The sequence below is a fragment of the Bombina bombina genome, chromosome 1 (genome assembly GCF_027579735.1).
Source record: "Bombina bombina isolate aBomBom1 chromosome 1, aBomBom1.pri, whole genome shotgun sequence".
Classification (NCBI taxonomy): Eukaryota; Metazoa; Chordata; class Amphibia; order Anura; family Bombinatoridae; genus Bombina; species Bombina bombina.
Window position 1 is genome coordinate 942,621,898 of NC_069499.1, and position 23,356 is coordinate 942,645,253.

Below are 23,356 nucleotides of genomic sequence, written 5' to 3' on the forward strand. Positions count from 1 at the left end.
GTTTTTTATCACAGTCAACTACAATCTCACAGCTCTGCTGTGAATGATTACCTCCCTCAAAACAAGTTTTGAAGACCCCTGAGTTCTGTAGAGATGAACCGGATCATGCAGGAAATACAATGAGCTTCTGACTGAATTTTTTGACCTCCCCCTCACACACAACAGTGAGAGAGATCAGTAAACTGTCATAAATTAAATAAAACAACTGCCAAGTGGAAAAAATAATGCCCAAAACATTTTATTCACCCAATACCTCAGAAAATGAAACGATTTTACATGCCAGCAAAAAACGTTTAACATAAATTAAGTGTTATTAAAGAGCCTGTTGCCAGTCCCTGCAAATTAGGCTAAAGTCTTATGCACACAGTATAATTCCAGTGAAGTGCCATTCCCCAGAATACTGAAGTGTAAAAACATAATTTATGCTTACCTGATAAATTCCTTTCTTCTGTAGTGTGATCAGTCCACGGGTCATCATTACTTCTGGGATATTACTCCTCCCCAACAGGAAGTGCAAGAGGATTCACCCAGCAGAGCTGCATATAGCTCCTCCCCTCTACGTCACTCCCAGTCATTCGACCAAGGACCAACGAGAAAGGAAAAGCCAAGGGTGAAGTGGTGACTGGAGTATAAATTAAAAAATATTTACCTGCCTTAAAAACAGGGCGGGCCGTGGACTGATCACACTACAGAAGAAAGGAATTTATCAGGTAAGCATAAATTATGTTTTCTTCTGTTAAGTGTGATCAGTCCACGGGTCATCATTACTTCTGGGATACCAATACCAAAGCAAAAGTACACGGATGACGGGAGGGATAGGCAGGCTCTTTATACAGAAGGAACCACTGCCTGAAGAACCTTTCTCCCAAAAATAGCCTCCGATGAAGCAAAAGTGTCAAATTTGTAAAATTTGGAAAAAGTATGAAGCGAAGACCAAGTTGCAGCCTTGCAAATCTGTTCAACAGAGGCCTCATTCTTGAAGGCCCAAGTGGAGGCCACAGCTCTAGTAGAATGAGCTGTAATTCTTTCAGGAGGCTGCTGTCCAGCAGTCTCATAAGCTAAACGAATTATGCTACGAAGCCAAAAAGAAAGAGAGGTAGCGGAAGCTTTTTGACCTCTCCTCTGCCCAGAGTAAATGACAAACAGAGAAGACGTTTGTCGAAATTCCTTAGTTGCCTGTAAGTAAAATTTTAGAGCACGGACTACATCCAGGTTGTGCAGTAGACGTTCCTTCTTTGAAGAAGGATTTGGGCATAAAGAAGGAACAACAATCTCTTGATTGATATTCCTGTTAGTAACTACCTTAGGTAAGAACCCAGGTTTAGTACGCAGGACTACCTTATCCGAATGAAAAATCAAATAAGGAGAATCACAATGTAAGGCTGATAATTCAGAGACTCTTCGAGCCGAGGAAATAGCCATTAAAAATAGAACTTTCCAAGATAACAACTTTATATCAATGGAATGAAGGGGTTCAAACGGAACGCCCTGTAAAACATTAAGAACAAGGTTTAAACTCCATGGTGGAGCAACAGTTTTAAACACAGGCTTAATCCTGGCCAAAGCCTGACAAAAAGCCTGGACGTCAGGAACTTCTGACAGACGTTTGTGTAACAGAATGGACAGAGCTGAGATCTGTCCCTTTAATGAACTAGCAGATAAACCCTTTTCTAAACCTTCTTGTAGAAAAGACAATATCCTAGGAATCCTAACCTTACTCCAAGAGTAACCTTTGGATTCACACCAATATAGGTATTTACGCCATATCTTATGGTAAATCTTTCTGGTAACAGGTTTCCTAGCCTGTATTAAGGTATCAATAACTGACTCAGAAAACCCACGTCTTGATAAAATCAAGCGTTCAATTTCCAAGCAGTCAGCTTCAGAGAAGTTAGATTTTGATGTTTGAAGGGACCCTGTATCAGAAGGTCCTGTTTCAGAGGTAGAGACCAAGGTGGACAGGATGGCATGTCCACCAGGTCTGCATACCAAGTCCTGCGTGGCCACGCAGGTGCTATTAGAATCACTGATGCTCTCTCTTGTTTGATTCTGGCAATCAATCGAGGAAGCAACGGGAAGGGTGGAAACACGTAAGCCATCCTGAAGTCCCAAGGTGCTGTCAGAGCATCTATCAGGACTGCTCCTGGATCCCTGGATCTGGACCCGTAACGAGGAAGCTTGGCGTTCTGTCGAGACGCCATGAGATCTATCTCTGGTTTGCCCCAACGTCGAAGTATTTGGGCAAAGACCTCCGGATGAAGTTCCCACTCCCCCGGATGAAAAGTCTGACGACTTAAGAAATCCGCCTCCCAGTTCTCCACTCCCGGGATGTGGATTGCTGACAGGTGGCAAGAGTGAGACTCTGCCCAGCGAATTATCTTTGATACTTCCATCATAGCTAGGGAGCTTCTTGTCCCTCCCTGATGGTTGATGTAAGCTACAGTCGTGATGTTGTCCGACTGAAACCTGATGAACCCCCGAGTTGTCAACTGGGGCCAAGCCAGGAGGGCATTGAGAACTGCTCTCAATTCCAGAATGTTTATTGGCAGGAGACTCTCCTCCTGACTCCATTGTCCCTGAGCCTTCAGAGAATTCCAGACGGCACCCCAACCTAGAAGGCTGGCGTCTGTTGTTACAATTGTCCAGTCTGGTCTGCTGAATGGCATCCCCCTGGACAGATGTGGCCGAGAAAGCCACCATAGAAGAGAATTTCTGGTCTCTTGATCCAGATTCAGAGAAGGGGATAAGTCTGAGTAATCCCCATTCCACTGACTTAGCATGCACAGTTGCAGTGGTCTGAGGTGTAAGCGTGCAAAGGGTACTATGTCCATTGCCGCTACCATTAAGCCGATTACCTCCATGCATTGAGCCACTGACGGGTGTTGAATGGAATGAAGGGTGCGGCAAGCACTTTGAAGTCTTGTTAGCCTGTCCTCTGTCAGGTAAATCTTCATTTCTACAGAATCTATAAGAGTCCCCAGGAAGGGAACTCTTGTGAGTGGAACGAGTGAACTTTTCTTTTCGTTCACCTTCCATCCATGTGACCTTAGAAATGCCAGCACTAACTCTGTATAAGACTTGGCAGTTTGAAAGCTTGAAGCTTGTATCAGAATGTCGTCTAGGTATGGAGCGACCGAGATTCCCCGCGGTCTTAGTACCGCCAGAAGAGCACCCAGAACCTTTGTGAAGATTCTTGGAGCTGTAGCCAATCCGAATGGAAGGGCCACAAACTGGTAATGCCTGTCTAGGAAGGCAAACCTTAGGTACCGATAATGATCTTTGTGAATCGGTATGTGAAGGTAAGCATCTTTTAAATCTACAGTGGTCATGTACTGACCCTCTTGGATCATAGGTAAAATTGTCCGAATAGTCTCCATCTTGAACGATGGAACTCTTAGGAATTTGTTTAGGATCTTTAAGTCCAGGATTGGTCTGAAAGTTCCCTCTTTTTTGGGAACCACAAACAGATTTGAGTAAAACCCCTGTCCCTGTTCCGATCGTGGAACTGGATGGATTACTCCCATTAACAAGAGCTCTTGTACGCAGCGTAGAAACGCCTCTTTCTTTGTCTGGATTGTTGACAATCTTGACAGATGAAATCTCTCTCTTGGAGGAGAGTATTTGAAGTCCAGAAGGTATCCCTGAGATATTATCTCTAGCGCCCAGGGATCCTGAACATCTCTTGCCCAAGCCTGGGCGAAGAGAGAAAGTCTGCCCCCCACTAGATCCGATCCCGGATCGGGGGCCCTCAATTCATGCTGTTTTAGGGGCAGCAGCAGGTTTCCTAGCCTGCTTGCCCTTGTTCCAGGACTGGTTAGGTTTCCAGCCTTGTCTGTAGCGAGCAACAGCTCCTTCCTGCTTTGGTGCAGAGGAAGTTGATGCTGCTCCTGCTTTGAAATTACGAAAGGAACGAAAATTAGACTGTCTAGTCTTGACTTTGGCTTTGTCCTGAGGCAGGGCATGGCCTTTACCTCCTGTAATGTCAGCGATAATCTCTTTCAACCCGGGCCCGAATAAGGTCTGCCCTTTGAAAGGTATATTAAGCAATTTAGACTTAGAAGTAACATCAGCTGACCAGGATTTTAGCCACAGCGCCCTGCGTGCCTGAATGGCGAATCCTGAATTCTTCGCCGTAAGTTTAGTAAGATGTACTACGGCCTCCGAAATGAATGAATTAGCTAGTTTAAGGACTCTAAGCCTGTCCGTAATGTCGTCCAGAGTAGCTGAACCAATGTTCTCTTCCAGAGACTCAATCCAGAATGCCGCTGCAGCCGTGATCGGCGCAATGCATGCAAGGGGTTGCAATATAAAACCTTGTTGAACAAACATTTTCTTAAGGTAACCCTCTAACTTTTTATCCATTGGATCTGAAAAAGCACAGCTATCCTCCACCGGGATAGTGGTACGCTTAGCTAAGGTAGAAACTGCTCCCTCCACCTTAGGGACCGTTTGCCATAAGTCCCTTGTTGTGGCGTCTATTGGAAACATTTTTCTAAATATCGGAGGGGGTGAGAACGGCACACCGGGTCTATCCCACTCCTTAGTAACAATTTCAGTAAGTCTCTTAGGTATAGGAAAAACCTCAGTACTCGTCGGTACCGCAAAATATTTATCCAACCTACACATTTTCTCTGGTATTGCAACTGTGTTACAATCATTCAGAGCCGCTAACACCTCCCCTAGTAATACACGGAGGTTTTCCAGTTTAAATTTAAAATTTGAAATATCTGAATCCAGTCTGTTTGGATCAGAACCGTCACCCACAGAATGAAGTTCTCCGTCCTCATGTTCTGCCACCTGTGACGCAGTGTCTGACATGGCCCTAATATTATCAGCGCACTCTGTTCTCACCCCAGAGTGATCACGCTTACCTCTTAGTTCTGGTAATTTAGCCAAAACCTCAGTCATAACAGTAGCCATATCCTGTAATGTGATTTGTAATGGCCGCCCAGATGTACTCGGCGCTACAATATCACGCACCTCCCTCTGAGCGGGAGATGTAGGTACTGACACGTGAGGCGAGTTAGTCGGCATAACTCTCCCCTCGTTGTTTGGTGAAATTTGTTCAATTTGTACAGATTGACTTTTATTTAAAGTAGCATCAATACAGTTAGTACATAAATTTCTATTGAGCTCCACTTTGGCATTGCAACAAATGACACAGGTATCATCCTCTGAATCAGACATGTTTAACACACTAGCAAATAAACTTGCAACTTGGAAATACAATTCAATTAGAATAATATTAAAACGTACTGTGCCTTTAAGAAGCACAGAAGATCTATGACAGTTGAAAATTAATAAATTGAAACAGTTATAGCCTCAATCCTAGTAAACAACACAACTTTAGCAAAGGTTTAATCCCATTAGCAAAGATAACAAATTCTGAAAGCAGGAAACAAATTACAGAATAAACGTTTTTTATCTCAGTCAAACTATAATTCTCACAGCTCTGCTGAGAGAAATTACCTCCCTCAAAATAAGTTTTGAAGACCCCTGAGCTCTGTAGAGATGAACCGGATCATGCAGGGAATACAATGAGTTGCTGACTGAAATATTTGATGCGTAGTAAAAGCGCCAAAAAAACGGCCCCTCCCCCTCACACACAGCAGTGAGGGAGAACAGAAACTGTCAGAAAACAGATTAAGCAACTGCCAAGTGGAAAAATAGTGCCCAAACATTTATTCACTCAGTACCTCAAATGAAAACGATTTTACATTCCAGCAAAAACGTTAAACATAATCTCTAGTTATTAAACAGCTTTATGTATTTCTTAAAGTGTAATTCTAGTGAAGTACCATTCCCCAGAATACTGAAGTGTAAAGTATACATACATGACATTATATCGGTATGGCAGGATTTTCTCATCAATTCCATTGTCAGAAAATAAAAACTGCTACATACCTCTATGCAGATTCATCTGCCCGCTGTCCCCTGATCTGAAGTTTACCTCTCCTCAGATGGCCGAGAAACAGCAATATGATCTTAACTACTCCGGCTAAAATCATAACAAAAACTCTGGTAGATTCTTCTTCAAACTCTGCCAGAGAGATAATAACACACTCCGGTGCTATTTTAAAATAACAAACTTTTGATTGAAGATATAAAACTAAGTATAATCACCATAGTCCTCTCACACATCCTATCTAGTCGTTGGGTGCAAGAGAATGACTGGGAGTGACGTAGAGGGGAGGAGCTATATGCAGCTCTGCTGGGTGAATCCTCTTGCACTTCCTGTTGGGGAGGAGTAATATCCCAGAAGTAATGATGACCCGTGGACTGATCACACTTAACAGAAGAAATATACATACATGACAGCCTGATACCAGTTGCTGCTACTGCATTTAAGGCTGAGTTTACATTATATCGGTATGGCAGAATTTTCTCATCAATTCCATTGTCAGAAAATAATAAGCTGCTACATACCTCTTTGCAGATTAATCTGCCCGCTGTCCCCTGATCTGAAGTTTACCTCTCCTCAGATGGCCGAGAAACAGCAATATGATCTTAACTACGCCGGCTAAAATCATAGTAAAAACTCAGGTAGATTCTTCTTCAAATTCTACCAGAGAAGGAATAACACACTCCGGTGCTATTATAAAATAACAAACTTTTGATTGAAGGTATAAAACTAAATATAATCACCATAGTCCTCTCACACATCCTATCTAGTCGTTGGGTGCAAGAGAATGACTGGTAGTGGCAGTTAAGGGAGGAGCTATGTGGCAGCTCTGCTGGGTGAATCCTCTTGCACTTCCTGTTGGGGAGGAGTTAGTGTCCCATAAGTAATGGATGATCCGTGGACTGGATACACTTAAGAGAAAGGAGATTCTCATCTAATGCATGTGCAGAAGAAGCGTATTACATTGGAAAAAGGGGTTAAACGCCCCGGGGGGGGGGGGGGGTGTCTTTGGGGAGAAACACGATTGGAAATAGATGTCAATCAACCATAAGAAGAAGGACTAAGGAGCGGGTGGAGGAAGCGCGATTGAAAGTAAATACCTTATATTGTTTTTTCGAATATAAGATCTGCAAAAACCATAAATGAAAGTCCCCCTAAATTGTATTGATTTAACATGGTGTAAACAGGTATGGTTGAGTTGACATTCACTTTAACATGGAATGAACAAGAGACAAATTTTGATTCACAATTTTAAGTTTGTATATCTATGGCAAAAAAAAAAAAAAAGTAGAATCTAATTGATCAAGAATCTAGTTTAGCACATTCATATAGAATTAAAATGGAAGTGATAGAGTTTAGGCATTTAGTTACCTTGGAGATTCGCCTATAAGTTTCCTGATGCGTTTCTGCTTCAAAGGGTGGCTTTCCTACAAGACACTCGTAGCAGAGGACACCAAGACTCCAAAGATCAACCGTTTCATCGTGTGTTCGACCCTCAATCATCTCTGGAGGAAGATAATCAAGGGTACCACACAGTGTGGTCCTCCTGCAACAAAAAATACATAATTTACCACCCAGAAGTCAGGATACAGTTAAGTTTTGCAACAAATTGTTCAAGAGCCATATAATAACAGTATTGCATCTGCTTAATAGGATAGTCTAGTCAAAATTAAAAAAAAAACTTTCAGGATTCAGATAGAGCATTTTTAAGCAACTTTCTAATTTACTTTCATTTTTCTTCGTTTTTTTAATAAAGCAAGAATGAAAGCTTAGGAGCCAGCCCATTTTTTGGTTCAGCACCTGGGTAGTGCTTGCTGATGGATACATTTAGATACCAATTAGTAAGCATTACCCAGGTGCTGAACAAAAATGGCCTGGCTCCTAAACTCACATTCTTGCTTGTTCAAATAAAAAGAATAAAGTAGTTAAGCACAGAAAGGCTTAGCCCTGTTTATCTTTAGGTAGTAAGACCATGTTTGATTACATTTATAGCCACTAAAAGGGAATCTTCTAGTTAGTCACATCAACCTCATCAGTAAAGTCGTCAGTATCAAGTCCATTTTAAATTTGAGGGTGTTTATCCATTTCATCAAAAAAGCATTGATCTGTATTCTTCCAGGACTGTTTCAGAAAGTTTGTTTGCTTTTATTTCTACCTTATATTTTTTTAAACAAAAAATTTTTTTTTTAAACATAAGTATGAAAGAGCAGTATTTTCATGACTTAAGTTCCTTTAAATACAGACTTCATTCCTTTTTGCATTATCCTATTTAGGATTGCACCTACATTTGTGTTACTTTCTTACCAGCACAAAGAGTTGAGCTAACGACCTAGAGAGGGATCAGATCTGGAATTATTTAAAGGGACAGTAAAGCAAGAATTATGATTCATATAGAGCACACAATCTTAATTAACTTTCCAATTTACTTCTGTGGTCTAATTTGCTTTTTTCTCTTGTAATCCTATGTTTAAAAAACAAAATTTAGGCTTACCTGAAATTTCTTCAGGGATAGAGAGTCCACAACGTCATTCAATTACTAAACAAAAAATAATCAATCCTAGAATTGATGGTAATGTACACCTATATAGCACTCACTTTCCTGAGAGTAAGGTGGCTTTAAATTAGAACAAATGTTAATTAACTTAATGGTGTGAGGTGCTGAAATAGTTTAAAATATAACCTTTATTAGGAAATTAAAATAAAATGTCCACATACAAACAGAGACACATTAAAAACACAAGGGGGGTATTATTCTGGTTAATTTTACCAGTGCACTTAGCAACCTTCAACTGGAAGAAAAAAAAAATTAAAATAGGTAGTTATATCACTCACCTAGGATGTAGATATTAATCCATAGTCGGGATAAATACCACCTAATGGTTATCATAATGGTTATCATAATGATTATCTTAATATCTCTTTTTGCATGTTAAAAGATTTAAAGTAGGAGGCGTGTCCGTGCAGTGTTTTGAATAGAACGCATTTTCTGCAGGCTCCAACGGAATCCTTAATAACCCGCTGATTATTAACATTGTACAGCAAGAATAAGATCAGTTCTGGCAACTGGAATTCTACATAACTTATTCTGGCCGTTTACATGATATTGGGGACTCAGATCGGAACAAGGCCTAAGGCGGCGGCCTACTATTAGGTATACACCTCCCCCTCGGGAAGAGCCGGGTTATCAGTGCTGTCGAAGACTCGACTTACTGAATCTCTTCATTATCTCCCTCTGGCTTGATATTTAGGGAACTCTGATAAATACACCAGGAAGCTTGTGAACACAAAAGCTGTGAACGGCACTGTTTGCATTATCCCTCACAATGACCTACAAAGAATTGGAGCCATACTGCTACTCAACACAATCTTTTGAGAAATTTGAGAGACTGACAAATTAATCGACAAAGCCCCTTACGATTTCCTAAGATATGTACAAAAAAAAATGCACTGAGCACTTCGCGAGAGTCTTCCTGAATTTATCAGCCAAAATGGCAATATCTTTACAGTGCGCCTAACAGCAGGAGCAGAGGGCACGAGGAACCCACAAAGCAACAAGGCTATACCCCATGTCACGGAGAGCCACAGAAGCTGGTGGTTTATAAACCCACCTCAGGCTACTTACCAAAGGAGGGGGAACCGTAACTGGGCGTCTTAATAGGGACCGCCGCCTAGCATTACCTGCTCTTCAAATATTGATACCCGTGGGAACACCAAGCAGGCCCCAGAGAGCGGATCCAAATCGGAAACACGTTGAGCTTCTGGAGGAGATTGAGGGCTCACAGAAAGGTATGTCAGCTGAGATGAAGAATGGTGAAATGGAGATTGGCCCCAGGGCACACTATTACATAGGCTATTTTGTTTACAGCCAGTACACAGGTATTTGGAAAATGGAGACACTGGGGAGCCAGACAGCTACATGCTCTGAATACTAGCAGGACATTATTGCATATACTGTTACCCTAAAATTTCTGGGTGAGACAAGATGGTGGAATCATACTCACTCTGATTAAGGATACCTCTTGCTTTCACAGCGATGGACACTTTCCAGACACAGGAGAGGGGTAGTCTGCAGATACCCCTCTCAGACAATACACCTGACTGAGCTCACTGGGTAAACCCGCTAAAAGCTAGTTTTATTTTTACTTTCTCCATGGGCTCTCTAGAGGAACGTTTACATATACATATATATACATATATATATATATATATATATATATATATATATATATATATATATATATATATATATATATATATATATATATATATATATATATATATATATATATATATATATATATATATATATATATATATATATATATATATATATATATCTTATTTTTCATGTTTAAAAGTTAATTGGTTATTTCCTATATTGTTGTGAAGGCAAAAAATGTGTATAATACTAAATATGGGCTGATGTGTTGTGGAAGAAAATAATTGGTGACAGACAAACATACTATTGCTCTTGATTGCAACCATGCCAAATGGACGCTGATAATTCTATGTCTACTTTCAATCTTGAGAGGACAGGTGCTGTAACATGTTCAGGCTAATTCTGTTTATTTTCCTACCATATTCACATTTTTACATGTGGACGTAGTCACTTTATATATATGTGCCTGTTATATACTACTCACTCCTAAGAGTACATGTTTTCACCTTGCCTAATGGTAGCTTGGCGCTGCAGACAGTTAGTGAAGCTAGAATTATTTGAATCGATCTTTGCTGTATAAGAGCTCTGCACTGACAACTTGGCCCTTGCTCTGCGGCTTACGGCTGGGGCCGTCGGGCGAGAGGGAAACTCTGACTGTGCGCTGGACACAAACACTAATATACACGCTTTAGCAGTTCCAGATACATTGAAGGTACTGACATACTTGCAATTAGAATCACCGGTAGAGTGTAAACCTTTGTCTGCCGAATGCCTAACCTCCTCAGTTCCCAATATAGCAATGCTTAATTGTATAGCATATTAGCATCTTACACAATACTGTCTTATAATATTTTTTACGTTCCCCAGCTGCGTTCCTGTCACTAATTGTAATTGCTTATAAATTTTAAAGACATGGAACGGTCTCACACTGAGGGGCGAACATAGCAATAAAGTAATTTCCCTCAAATATAACTACGCATACCAAATCTCTCTTAAATAGTTTGGCCCTATAGATCTTAGTTATCCCCAATTATGGCCAATACAGCTGTCTCATAACTGATCAATTTTTGTACAATTTTTCTCAGGGAAGCATATGCCGGTGTATGTGTGTTCTGATATAACCCCTGCCTATCATAACTTATCAATTTAAAAGCACGTGAGTAACTTAATTACAGCTAGGGGGAGAGAATAGGGAAAGAGCATTATCAGGTACATTAATGTATGTCAATTATCTTATGACACTGTACAACCCTGTATATCAAATATGATGTGATTGAGCTCTAACCTGTACCTTACATTTTGTCATCCAGTTTTGTGTATGTTTTGTTTATTTATCCCTACATGTTTTCTATATATTGTAAATGAGGATCCAAGAGTGGTCCATAATATGTCTAAAAAAGGGACCAAAATCTATATTGGTGCCTTTATTATATTACTTGTATGCCTTTGAGCTTATATGTTAATGCACAGTTTCTGCATTTAGTGTTAGACACTATACTGGTGCAATTTGATTACAATGTGGACCATATGCTTGAGTAATATTATAATGGGATATCGTGTAAAACAGTATAGATTACTTGCGTTATCAATTCATAAACACGCTACCATCTATACACATGGATTTCCTCATAACTTCTCATTAACTGGTATTCTTTGAATTTGTAATAGCGATGTTTTTAGTAATAAAAATTGCAACAAGTTGCTTAAGATTACAAAGTGATTATTTTAGCTCCTTAGAGCTGCTTATATTAGGGTCTTGCGGTTTTAGCTGTTTAGGATCGGAATACTCGCTCCCATAAATTAGATGAATCTATGATAAACTTATGATTCTGAGTTGAGCTAATATATGCTGACTTCCGCAGCATCTATATAACGTAATAAAGTAGAAGTTAGATTACTACTAGCATTATATAACAATAAGTCGTCAGTTCACATAGGCTCATAAGACTTATAGCTGTCCAAGCAAACTATTGTGACATACCGTTATGACATTGTATTTGTCACTCCCCTTCTATGGATACTTATAGCCAATTGATTGGTCAGTGCAATCTATAGATTCTAAATTGTGTTCGTAGGAGGGATACTATCTTAATGTTTACAGATTGCATCTACCGTGCACCCACACCCGCTGCACTAGATGTTTAAGTTATATTACCCACCGCACATACAACTGATATTTATCGCACTGTGTTTGGTCTACTTAGAATTACTTGTAACAAACAAAAAATCTTAACATACTAACGGTTGCTGAAGCGCATTTAAGATTACTTGTATCAGGTCTTACCATCTGTGCATTCATTAAATTAATCAGCCGTTTAAACGGGGTTGCGCTTTTACATTTATTAAGTATAATGCACATTTATTCAAACATGCGCCAACATCCGCAGCATGTAGATACTAATGTCGTCCCCTCCGCTCTGTAAAATAACCATCACCTATTTGCTAGTTAAAAAATGCTATTTGCATTAAAACTTGCTATTCCCTGACATGTTGTGGCTTTCTCAAAGGGTCAAAGGTTTTTTTTGTGTTAACTCAAAATACAGTCCACAGCACCCATGCCCAGTACAATTAGTCTACCTTTTATAGCTTAAAGGGACACTGAACTCAAATGTTTTCTCTCATGATTCAGATAGAGCATGACATTTTAAGCAACTTTCTAATTTACTCCTATTATCAAATTTTCTTAATTCTCTTGGTATCTTTATTTGAAATGCAAGAATGTAAATTTAAATGCAGGTGCATTTTTGGTGAACAACCTGGGTTGTTCTTGCTGATTGGTGGATAAATTCATCCACCAATAAAAAAAGTGCTGTCCAAAATTCTGAACCAAGAAAAAAAACAAACTTAGATGCATTCTTTCAAATAAAGATAGCAAGAGAACGAAGAAAAATTAGGAGTAAATTAGAAAGTTGCATGCTCTCTGAATCACGAAAGAAAAAAAATTGGGTTCAGTGTCCCTTTAAGGTTATATACCAGACTAATACACTAATTGATAGGCAATCCTAAGATTATCACAGTAGTGCCATTAGTACCTCAGTCTTTTCTCTTTTGTCATTCAATTACTAGTGGGAATATCACTCCTGGCCAGCAGAAGGGGGCAAAGAGCACAGCAAAGCAGTTAATGTCACTCCTACCCATAATCCCCAGTCATTCGACCAAAGGGAAACAGAAAAAGAACAAAGGTGTAGAGGTGCCTGAAGTTTAGTCACAAATAACTGTCTTAAGGGTGGTGTCTTGGACTCTACATATCCAAAAAAAAATGTTTTATCAGGTAAGCATAAATGTTTTCTTTCCTAAGATATGGAGAGTCCACGACATTCAATTACTAGTGGGAAGCAATACCTAAGCTAGAAGACACAGAATGAACAGGGAGGGAGAACAAGACAGGCAGACCTAAACAGAAGGCACCACCACTTGAAGAACCTTTCTCCCAAAAGAGGCCTCAGCAGAGGCAAAAGTATCAAATTTGGAAAAAGTATGCAGAGGACTAAGTTGCAGCCTTGCAAAGCTGTTACACAAAAGCTTCATCTTTGAAAGCCCGAGGAGACAGCTCTAGTGAAATGAGCTGTAAAACTCATGAGGCTGCTGTCCAGCAGTCTCAAAAGCAAAAGAATCATACTTCAACCACAGGGAATGAGAAGTAGAAATAGCCTTCTGATCCTTAAGATTTCCTGAGAAACAAACAGGGCAGAAGACTGGCGAAAATCCTTAGTGGCCTGTAGGTAGAGTTTTAGAGCACACACACACACACCATCCAAGTTGTACAAAAGACATTCTTTATGAGAAGGATTGGGACAGAGAGAAGGAACAATTTCCTGATTAATATTTATATCCAAAACCACTTTAGGAAGAAACCCCAATTTAGCACGAAGAACCGCCTTATCCACATGAAAGAAGGCGAATTACACTGCAAAGAGTTCTAAAACTGAACAGAAGAGATAGCAATAAGAAACAAAACCTTCCAAGATAGCAACTTAATATCTATGGAATGCATTGGCTCAAACTGAGCCTGCTGCCAAACTAAGGTTAAGGCTCCGAGGAGCAACAGGTTTAAACAGGCCTGATTCTGACCAGGGCCTGACAAAAAGATTGAACATCTGGCACATCCGCCAGACTTGTGTAACAAACAAAAAAAAAAAAAAAAAAATAATGAGAGTTCTCAGAAAGGTCAGATTTCTGCATTGACAACCCTTTCTCCAGACCTTCCTTGAGAAAAGACAAAAATTCTAGGAATCCTGACCCTACTCCAAGAGTAGCCCTTAGGATTCACACCAATAAAAAAGGTATTCACGCCATACCTTATGGTAAATTTTTGGAGTATCAAGCTTATGAGCCTGGATCATGGTCTCAATGACTGACTCAAAAGCCACACTTAGCCAGAACTAAGCTTTCAATCTCCAAGCAGTCAGCTTCAGAGAAACGAGATTTGGATGGAGGAATGGACCGAGTTAGGTCCTTCCTCAGAGGCAACCTCCAAGGTGGCCAAGATGACATCTTCACTATTCTGCATACCAGATCCTGTGAGGCAATGCAGGAGGTATTAGAATTACCAATGCTCTCCTGTTTTATACAAGCAATAACTTGTGGAAGGAGTGCAAATGGAGGAAACCGATGCAATGGCGGTTCCTTGGGATTTCGGTCTTGCATCAGAGCGGCCTGTGGATCTCTTGACCTTGAACCTACCTTGGAAGCCTGGCATTCCGCCATCATATCCCACTCAAGCACCCCAACCTCCATTTGAGGGTTAACCTGGAGAACACCTCCAGATGGAGAGCCCACTCCAGTATATTATGTCTGCTCAGGAAATCCCCTTCCCAATTGTCCACTCCAGGAATGTGGATGGCAGATAAATTGTGAGCTTCTGCCCACTGAATAATCTGTGCCACCTCCTTCAAGGCCAAGGAACTGCGAGTTCACCTCCGGTGGTTGATGTAAGCCACTGAGGTGATGACCGAAAATTGTCCTTAGCCCGGTTTATCAGGTTTCATTCGGATACGTTTTCAGCATTGTAAAATTGCTCTCGTCAAGATGTTTATGGGGAGAGCAGACTCCTCCCGAGTCCATAGTCCCTGCGCCTTTGAGCCTTAAACTGCTCCCCAGCCTAACAGGCTGTTGTCACAATCACCCAGGAAGGTCTCTGGAAGCTTGTGCCCTGAGAAAGCCACCACGGGAGAGAGTCTTTTGTAGACTGATCTAGATCTATCCTCAGACAGATACGAATGGTCTCCGGTTCCATTGTCTGAGCATGCATAATTGCAGAGCTCTCAAATGGAATCAAGCAAAAAGAATGTCCATGGAAGCGACCATCAGACCAATTACCTCCATACATTGAGCCACTGATGGCCGAACAGTAGACTGAAAAGAGGCAAGAAGAGAGAATTCTGGATTTTCTGACCTCCTGTCAGAAAAATTCATAGATAGGGAATTTATTAAGGTCCTAAAACCACCCTTTTAGCTGGAACAAAGAAACTTTTCCAGATTCACTTTCCAACCGTCGGACCGTAGAAAAGACAAGATCTCTGTATATACGAGTTTGCTTGATGAAAAGATGGTGCCTAAACCAATGTCATCCAGGTATGGCGCCACTGCAATTCCAAGACCTTTCTCAAACTGAAAGTGTTTGTCTAGAAAGGTGAATCTCAAGAATTTGTGGTGATCCTTGTGAATGGGAAGATACACGGTCCTTCAAGTCTATAGTCATGAACTGACCCTCTTGGACCAAAAGGAAGAATGGAACTAATGGTCTCCATTTTGAAGGCCAGTAGCCTGAGAAACTTGTAGAGGCACTTTAGGTCTAAAATGGGTCGAAAAGTTCCCTCTTTTTTGGGCACCATGAACGGATTTGAATAGAATACTGGAACAGGAACAATCCCTCCCAGGAAGGAAAGGTCCTGAATGCAGTTAAAGGATGCCTTTTTTACCTGGTCTGCAGATAATCTTGAGAGGTGGAATCTGCCCCTGGGAGGGAACGTTTTGAATTCTATTTTGTAACCCAGAGATACTATGTCCACAGCCCAAGGATCTGGGACATCCTGTCTTCACGCTAAACAAAACAGGGAAAGTCTGCCCCCTCCATTTGATTCAATCCCAGACCATGGGCTGAACCTTCATGCCGCCTTACTCAGCTGAGGGTTTCTTAGAGTCGATTTCCCGTATTCCAAGACTGATTGGGCTTCCAAGAAGACTTGGACTGGTCCTGCTTGGAAGAGGGAAAGACTTGACCTTTGAAATTACATTACTTTGACATCCTTTGAGTCTGTTCTCGTCTTGCGGTAGAAAAGACCCTTATCCACCTATAATATCAGGAATTATTTCTGCAAGACCAGTTCCGAACAAGGACTTCCCCTTGTAAGGAAGCGCCAGAAGCTTGGACTTGGATATCAGCTGACCAAGATTTTAGCCACAATGCCATGCAGGCTAGGACAGTAAAGCAAGACATCTAGGCTCCCAGTCTAATAACTTGCATGTTAGCATCAGAAATTAAGGAATTGGCTAGTTTGAGAGCCTTAATCCTATTTTGTATCTCCTCCAAAGGAGTCTCTACTAAACTTGATTCAGACAAGACGTTGCACCAATAAGATGCTGCACTTGCAACTGTGGCAATACAATCTGCAGGTTGCCATTGAAAACCTTGATTAACCTACATCTTCAAATAAGCTTCCAGCTTTTTGTCCATGGGATCCTTAAAGGAGCAGCTATCCTCTATAGGGATCTTAGTTCTTAGCCAGAATAGAAATTGCTGCTTCTTTAGGCACTGTGCGCCAAGAATTTATTGACTCAGCAACAGGAAACATCTTTAAATACAGGAGACTGGGAAAAGAATCCATAGCTTCTCCCATTCCTGTGAAATAATCACCGTCACACGGTCTGGGACAGGAATAACTTCCACAAAGGAAGGAACATAGTTTTTATTAAGTTTACTAGACTTTAGGGTTGATAACTACAGAAGTATCGGAGTCATCCAAAGTAGCCAATACCTCCTTTAACAGTACACAAAGGTGTTCAAGCTTAAATCTGAAGTTTACTTCAGTATCAGATGAAGGAATACTACAGTGCCAATCTGAGATTTCACCCTCAGAGGGTACCGGCGTAGCAGAAACCTTACTATCTGAATGAGTAATTTTCCTCTTGCGCCTTCCCAGCATAGGAAAAGCAGTTAATGCCGCAGAAGATACCCTGTACAGGCAACTAAACTCCAGGATGCTGAGAGGGCACTGTATGTGAGGCCATAGAGGCTTGGGACGTTTGATGAGAAAGCTTAGGCATTGCCTGAAAAGCATCATCCTGGGAGACATTAGGCTCAGAGGGCAACAATTCTTGAAAAATGATATCTGGTTCAACCTGGAGAATAAACGTTGAAAGGTTCTTTGAAAAAAACATAATTTATGTAAGAACTTACCTGATAAATTCATTTCTTTCATATTAGCAAGAGTCCATGAGCTAGTGACGTATGGGATATACATTCCTACCAGGAGGGGCAAAGTTTCCCAAACCTCAAAATGCCTATAAATACACCCCTCACCACACCCACAATTCAGTTTAACGAATAGCCAAGAAGTGGGGTGATAAAAAAGTGCGAAAGCATATAAAATAAGGAATTGGAATAATTGTGCTTTATACAAAATCATAACCACCACAAAAAAAGGGCGGGCCTCATGGACTCTTGCTAATATGAAAGAAATTAATTTATCAGGTAAGTTCTTAAATAAATTATGTTTTCTTTCATGTAATTAGCAAGAGTCCATGAGCCAGTGACAAATGGGATAATGATTACCCAAGATGTGGATCTTTCCACACAAGAGTCACTAGAGAGGGAGGGATAAAATAAAGACAGCCAATTCCTGCTGAAAATAATCCACACCCAAAATAATTTAATGAAAAACATAAGCAGAAGATTCAAACTGAAACCGCTGCCTGAAGTACTTTTCTACCAAAAACTGCTTCAGAAGAAGAAAATACATCAAAATGGTAGAATTTAGTAAAAGTATGCAAAGAGGACCAAGTTGCTGCTTTGCAAATCTGATCAACCGAAGCTTCATTCCTAAACGCCCAGGAAGTAGAAACTGACCTAGTAGAATGAGCTGTAATCCTCTGAGGCGGAGTTTTACCCGACTCAACATAAGCAAGATGAATTAAAGATTTCAACCAAGATGCCAAAGAAATGGCAGAAGCTTTCTGGCCTTTTCTAGAACCGGAAAAGATAACAAATAGACTAGAAGTCTTTCGGAAAGATTTAGTAGCTTCAACATAATATTTCAAAGCTCTAACATCCAAAGAATGCAACGATTTCTCCTTAGAATTCTTAGGATTAGGACATAATGAAGGAACCACAATTTCTCTACTAATGTTGTTGGAATTCACAACTTTAGGTAAAAATTCAAAAGAAGTTCGCAACACCGCCTTATCCTGATGAAAAATCAGAAAAGGAGACTCACAAGAAAGAGCAGATAATTCAGAAACTCTTCTGGCAGAAGAGATGGCCAAAAGGAACAAAACTTTCCAAGAAAGTAATTTAATGTCCAATGAATGCATAGGTTCAAACGGAGGAGCTTGAAGAGCCCCCAGAACCAAATTCAAACTCCAAGGAGGAGAAATTGACTTAATGACAGGTTTTATACGAACCAAAGCTTGTACAAAACAATGAATATCAGGAAGAATAGCAATCTTCCTGTGAAAAAGAACAGAAAGAGCAGAGATTTGTCCTTTCAAGGAACTTGCGGACAAACCCTTATCTAAACCATCCTGAAGAAACTAAAATTCTCGGTATTCTAAAAGAATGCCAAGAAAAATGATGAGAAAGACACCAAGAAATATAAGTCTTCCAGACTCTATAATATATCTCTCTAGATACAGATTTACGAGCCTGTAACATAGTATTAATCACAGAGTCAGAGAAACCTCTTTGACCAAGAATCAAGCGTTCAATCTCCATACCTTTAAATTAAGGATTTCAGATCCTGATGGAAAAAAGGACCTTGAGACAGGTCTGGTCTTAACGGAAGAGTCCACGGTTGGCAAGAGGCCATCCGGACAAGATCCGCATACCAAAACCTGTGAGGCCATGCCGGAGCTACCAGCAGAACAAACGAGCATTCCTTCAGAATCTTGGAGATTACTCTTGGAAGAAGAACTAGAGGCGGAGAGATATAGGCAGGATGATACTTCCAAGGAAGTGATAATGCATCCACTGCCTCCGCCTGAGGATCCTGGGATCTGGACAGATACCTGGGAAGTTTCTTGTTTAGATGAGACGCCATCAGATCTATTTCTGGAAGTTCCAACATTTGAACAATCTGAAGAAATACCTCTGGGTGAAGAGACCATTCGCCCGGATGCAACGTTTGGCGACTGAGATAATCCGCTTCCCAATTGTCTATACCTGGGATATGAACCGCAGAGATTAGACAGGAGCTGGATTCCGCCCAAACCAAAATTCGAGATACTTCTTTCATAGCCAGAGGACTGTGAGTCCCTCCTTGATGATTGATGTATGCCACAGTTGTGACATTGTCTGTCTGAAAACAAATTAACGATTCTCTCTTCAGAAGAGGCCAAAACTGAAGAGCTCTGAAAATTGCACGGAGTTCCAAAATATTGATCGGTAATCTCACCTCCTGAGATTCCCAAACTCCTTGTGCCGTCAAAGATCACCACACAGCCCCAACCTGTGAGACTTGCATCTGTTGAAATTACAGTCCAGGTCGGAAGCACAAAAGAAGCCCCCTGAATTAAACTATGGTGATCTGTCCACCACGTTAGAGAGTGTCGAACAATCGGTTTTAAAGATATTAATTGAGATATCTTTGTGTAATCCTTGCACCATTGATTCAGCATACAGAGCTGAAGAGGTCGCATGTGAAAACGAGCAAAGGGGATCGCGTCCGATGCAGCAGTCATAAGACCTAGAATTTCCATGCATAAGGCTACCGAAGGGAATGATTGTGACTGAAGGTTTCGACAAGCTGCAATCAATTTTAGACGTCTCTTGTCTGTTAAAGACATAGTCATGGACACTGAATCTATCTGGAAACCCAGAAAGGTTACCCTTGTCTGAGGAATCAAAGAACTTTTTGGTAAATTGATCCTCCAACCATGATCTTGAAGAAACAACACAAGTCGATTCGTATAAGATTCTGCTAAATGTAAAGACTGAGCAAGTACCAAGATATCGTCCAAATAAGGAAATACCACAATACCCTGTTCTCTGATTACAGACAGAAGGGCACCGAGAACCTTTGTAAAAATTCTTGGAGCTGTAGCTAGGCCAAACGGCAGAGCCACAAACTGGTAATGCTTGTCCAGAAAAGAGAATCTCAGAAACTGATAATGATCTGGATGAATCGGAATATGCAGATATGCATCCTGTAAATCTATTGTGGACATATAATTCTCTTGCTGAACAAAAGCATAATTTATGCTTACCTGATAAATTCCTTTCTTCTGTTGTGTGATCAGTCCACGGGTCATCATTACTTCTGGGATATAACTCCTCCCCAACAGGAAATGCAAGAGGATTCACCCAGCAGAGCTGCATATAGCTCCTCCCCTCTACGTCAGTCCCAGTCATTCGACCAAGAATCAACGAGAAAGGAGTAACCAAGGGTGAAGTGGTGACTGGAGTATAATTTAAAAGATATTTACCTGCCTTAAAACAGGGCGGGCCGTGGACTGATCACACAACAGAAGAAAGGAATTTATCAGGTAAGCATAAATTATGCTTTCTTCTGTTATGTGTGATCAGTCCACGGGTCATCATTACTTCTGGGATACCAATACCAAAGCAAAAGTACACGGATGACGGGAGGGATAGGCAGGCTCATTATACAGAAGGAACCACTGCCTGAAGAACCTTTCTCCCAAAAATAGCCTCCGAAGAAGCAAAAGTGTCAAATTTGTAAAATTTGGAAAACGTATGAAGCGAAGACCAAGTTGCAGCCTTGCAAATCTGTTCAACAGAGGCCTCATTCTTAAAGGCCCAAGTGGAAGCCACAGCTCTAGTGGAGTGAGCTGTAATTCTTTCAGGAGGCTGCTGTCCAGCAGTCTCATAGGCTAAACGTATTATGCTACGAAGCCAAAAAGAGAGAGAGGTAGCAGAAGCTTTTTGACCTCTCCTCTGTCCAGAATAAACGACAAACAGGGAAGAAGTTTGGCGAAAATCTTTAGTTGCCTGCAAGTAGAACTTGAGGGCACGAACTACATCCAGATTGTGTAGAAGACGTTCCTTCTTTGAAGAAGGATTTGGACACAAGGATGGAACAACAATCTCTTGATTGATATTCCTGTTAGTGACTACCTTAGGTAAGAACCCAGGTTTAGTACGCAGAACTACCTTGTCTGAGTGAAAAATCAGATAAGGAGAATCACAATGTAAGGCTGATAACTCAGAGACTCTTCGAGCCGAGGAAATAGCCATTAAAAACAGAACTTTCCAAGATAACAATTTTATATCAATGGAATGAAGGGGTTCAAACGGAACACCCTGTAAAACGTTAAGAACTAAGTTTAAACTCCATGGCGGAGCAACAGCTTTAAACACAGGCTTGATCCTAGCTAAAGCCTGATAAAAGGCCTGGACGTCTGGATTTTCTGACAGACGCCTGTGTAACAAGATGGACAGAGCTGAAATCTGTCCCTTTAATGAACTAGCTGATAAACCCTTTTCTAAACCTTCTTGTAGAAAGGACAATATCCTAGGGATCCTAACCTTACTCCAGGAGTAACGTTTGGATTCGCACCAGTATAGGTATTTACGCCATATTTTATGGTAAATCTTTCTGGTAACAGGCTTCCTAGCCTGTATCAGGGTATCAATAACCGACTCAGAAAAACCACGTTTTGATAAAATCAAGCGTTCAATTTCCAAGCAGTCAGCTTCAGAGAAGTTAGATTTTGATGTTTGAATGGACCCTGTATCAGAAGGTCCTGTCTTAGAGGTAGAGACCAAGGCGGACAGGATGACATGTCCACTAGATCTGCATACCAAGTCCTGCGTGGCCATGCAGGCGCTATTAGAATCACTGATGCTCTCTCCTGTTTGATTTTGGCAATCAATCGAGGAAGCAGCGGGAAGGGTGGAAACACATAAGCCATTCCGAAGTTCCAAGGTGCTGTCAAAGCATCTATCAGAACCGCTCCCGGATCCCTGGATCTGGACCCGTAGTGAGGAAGTTTGGCGTTCTGGCGAGACGCCATGAGATCTATCTCTGGTTTGCCCCAACGTCGAAGTATTTGGGCAAAGACCTCCGGATGAAGTTCCCACTCCCCCGGATGAAAAGTCTGGCGACTCAAGAAATCCGCCTCCCAGTTCTCCACTCCCGGGATGTGGATTGCTGACAGGTGGCAAGAGTGAGACTCTGCCCAGCGAATTATCTTTGATACTTCCATCATTGCTAGGGAGCTTCTTGTCCCTCCCTGATGGTTGATGTAAGCTACAGTCGTGATGTTGTCCGACTGAAACCTGATGAACCCCCGAGTTGTTAATTGGGGCCAAGCCAGAAGGGCATTGAGAACTGCTCTCAATTCCAGAATGTTTATTGGAAGGAGACTCTCCTCCTGATTCCATAGTCCCTGAGCCTTCAGAGAATTCCAGACAGCGCCCCAACCTAGTAGGCTGGCGTCTGTTGTTACAATTGTCCAGTCTGGCCTGCTGAATGGCATCCCCCTGGACAGGTGTGGCCGATAAAGCCACCATAGAAGAGAATTTCTGGTCTCTTGATTCAGATTCAGAGTAGGGGACAAATCTGAGTAATCCCCATTCCACTGACTTAGCATGCACAATTGCAGCGGTCTGAGGTGTAGGCGTGCAAAAGGTACTATGTCCATTGCCGCTACCATTAAGCCGATCACCTCCATGCATTGAGCTACTGACGGGTGTTGAATGGAATGAAGGACACGGCATGCATTTTGAAGCTTTGTTAACCTGTCTTCTGTCAGGTAAATCTTCATTTCTACAGAATCTATAAGAGTCCCCAAGAATGGAACTCTTGTGAGAGGAAAAAGAGAACTCTTCTTTTCGTTCACTTTCCATCCATGCGACCTTAGAAATGCCAGAACTAACTCTGTATGAGACTTGGCAGTTTGAAAGCTTGAAGCTTGTATTAGAATGTCGTCTAGGTACGGAGCTACCGAAATCCCTCGCGGTCTTAGTACCGCCAGAAGGGCACCCAGAACCTTTGTGAAGATTCTTGGAGCCGTAGCCAATCCGAATGGAAGAGCTACAAACTGGTAGTGCCTGTCTAGGAAGGCAAACCGTAGATACCGGTGATGATCTTTGTGAATCGGTATGTGAAGGTAAG

At 41.3% G+C, this 23,356-nt stretch overlaps 1 protein-coding gene across 2 annotated transcripts in view; it reads right to left on the reverse strand.

The window, feature by feature from the left end:
* AURKA (aurora kinase A) overlaps positions 1-23,356 on the reverse strand; it is a 128,702-nt gene that overhangs the window by 12,257 nt on the left and 93,089 nt on the right. For both annotated transcript variants that reach the window (XM_053702721.1, XM_053702642.1), the window contains exon 8: positions 7,274-7,448. In XM_053702721.1, the coding sequence (XP_053558696.1) occupies positions 7,274-7,448 (175 nt within the window). The remainder of the gene's footprint in view (positions 1-7,273; positions 7,449-23,356) is intronic.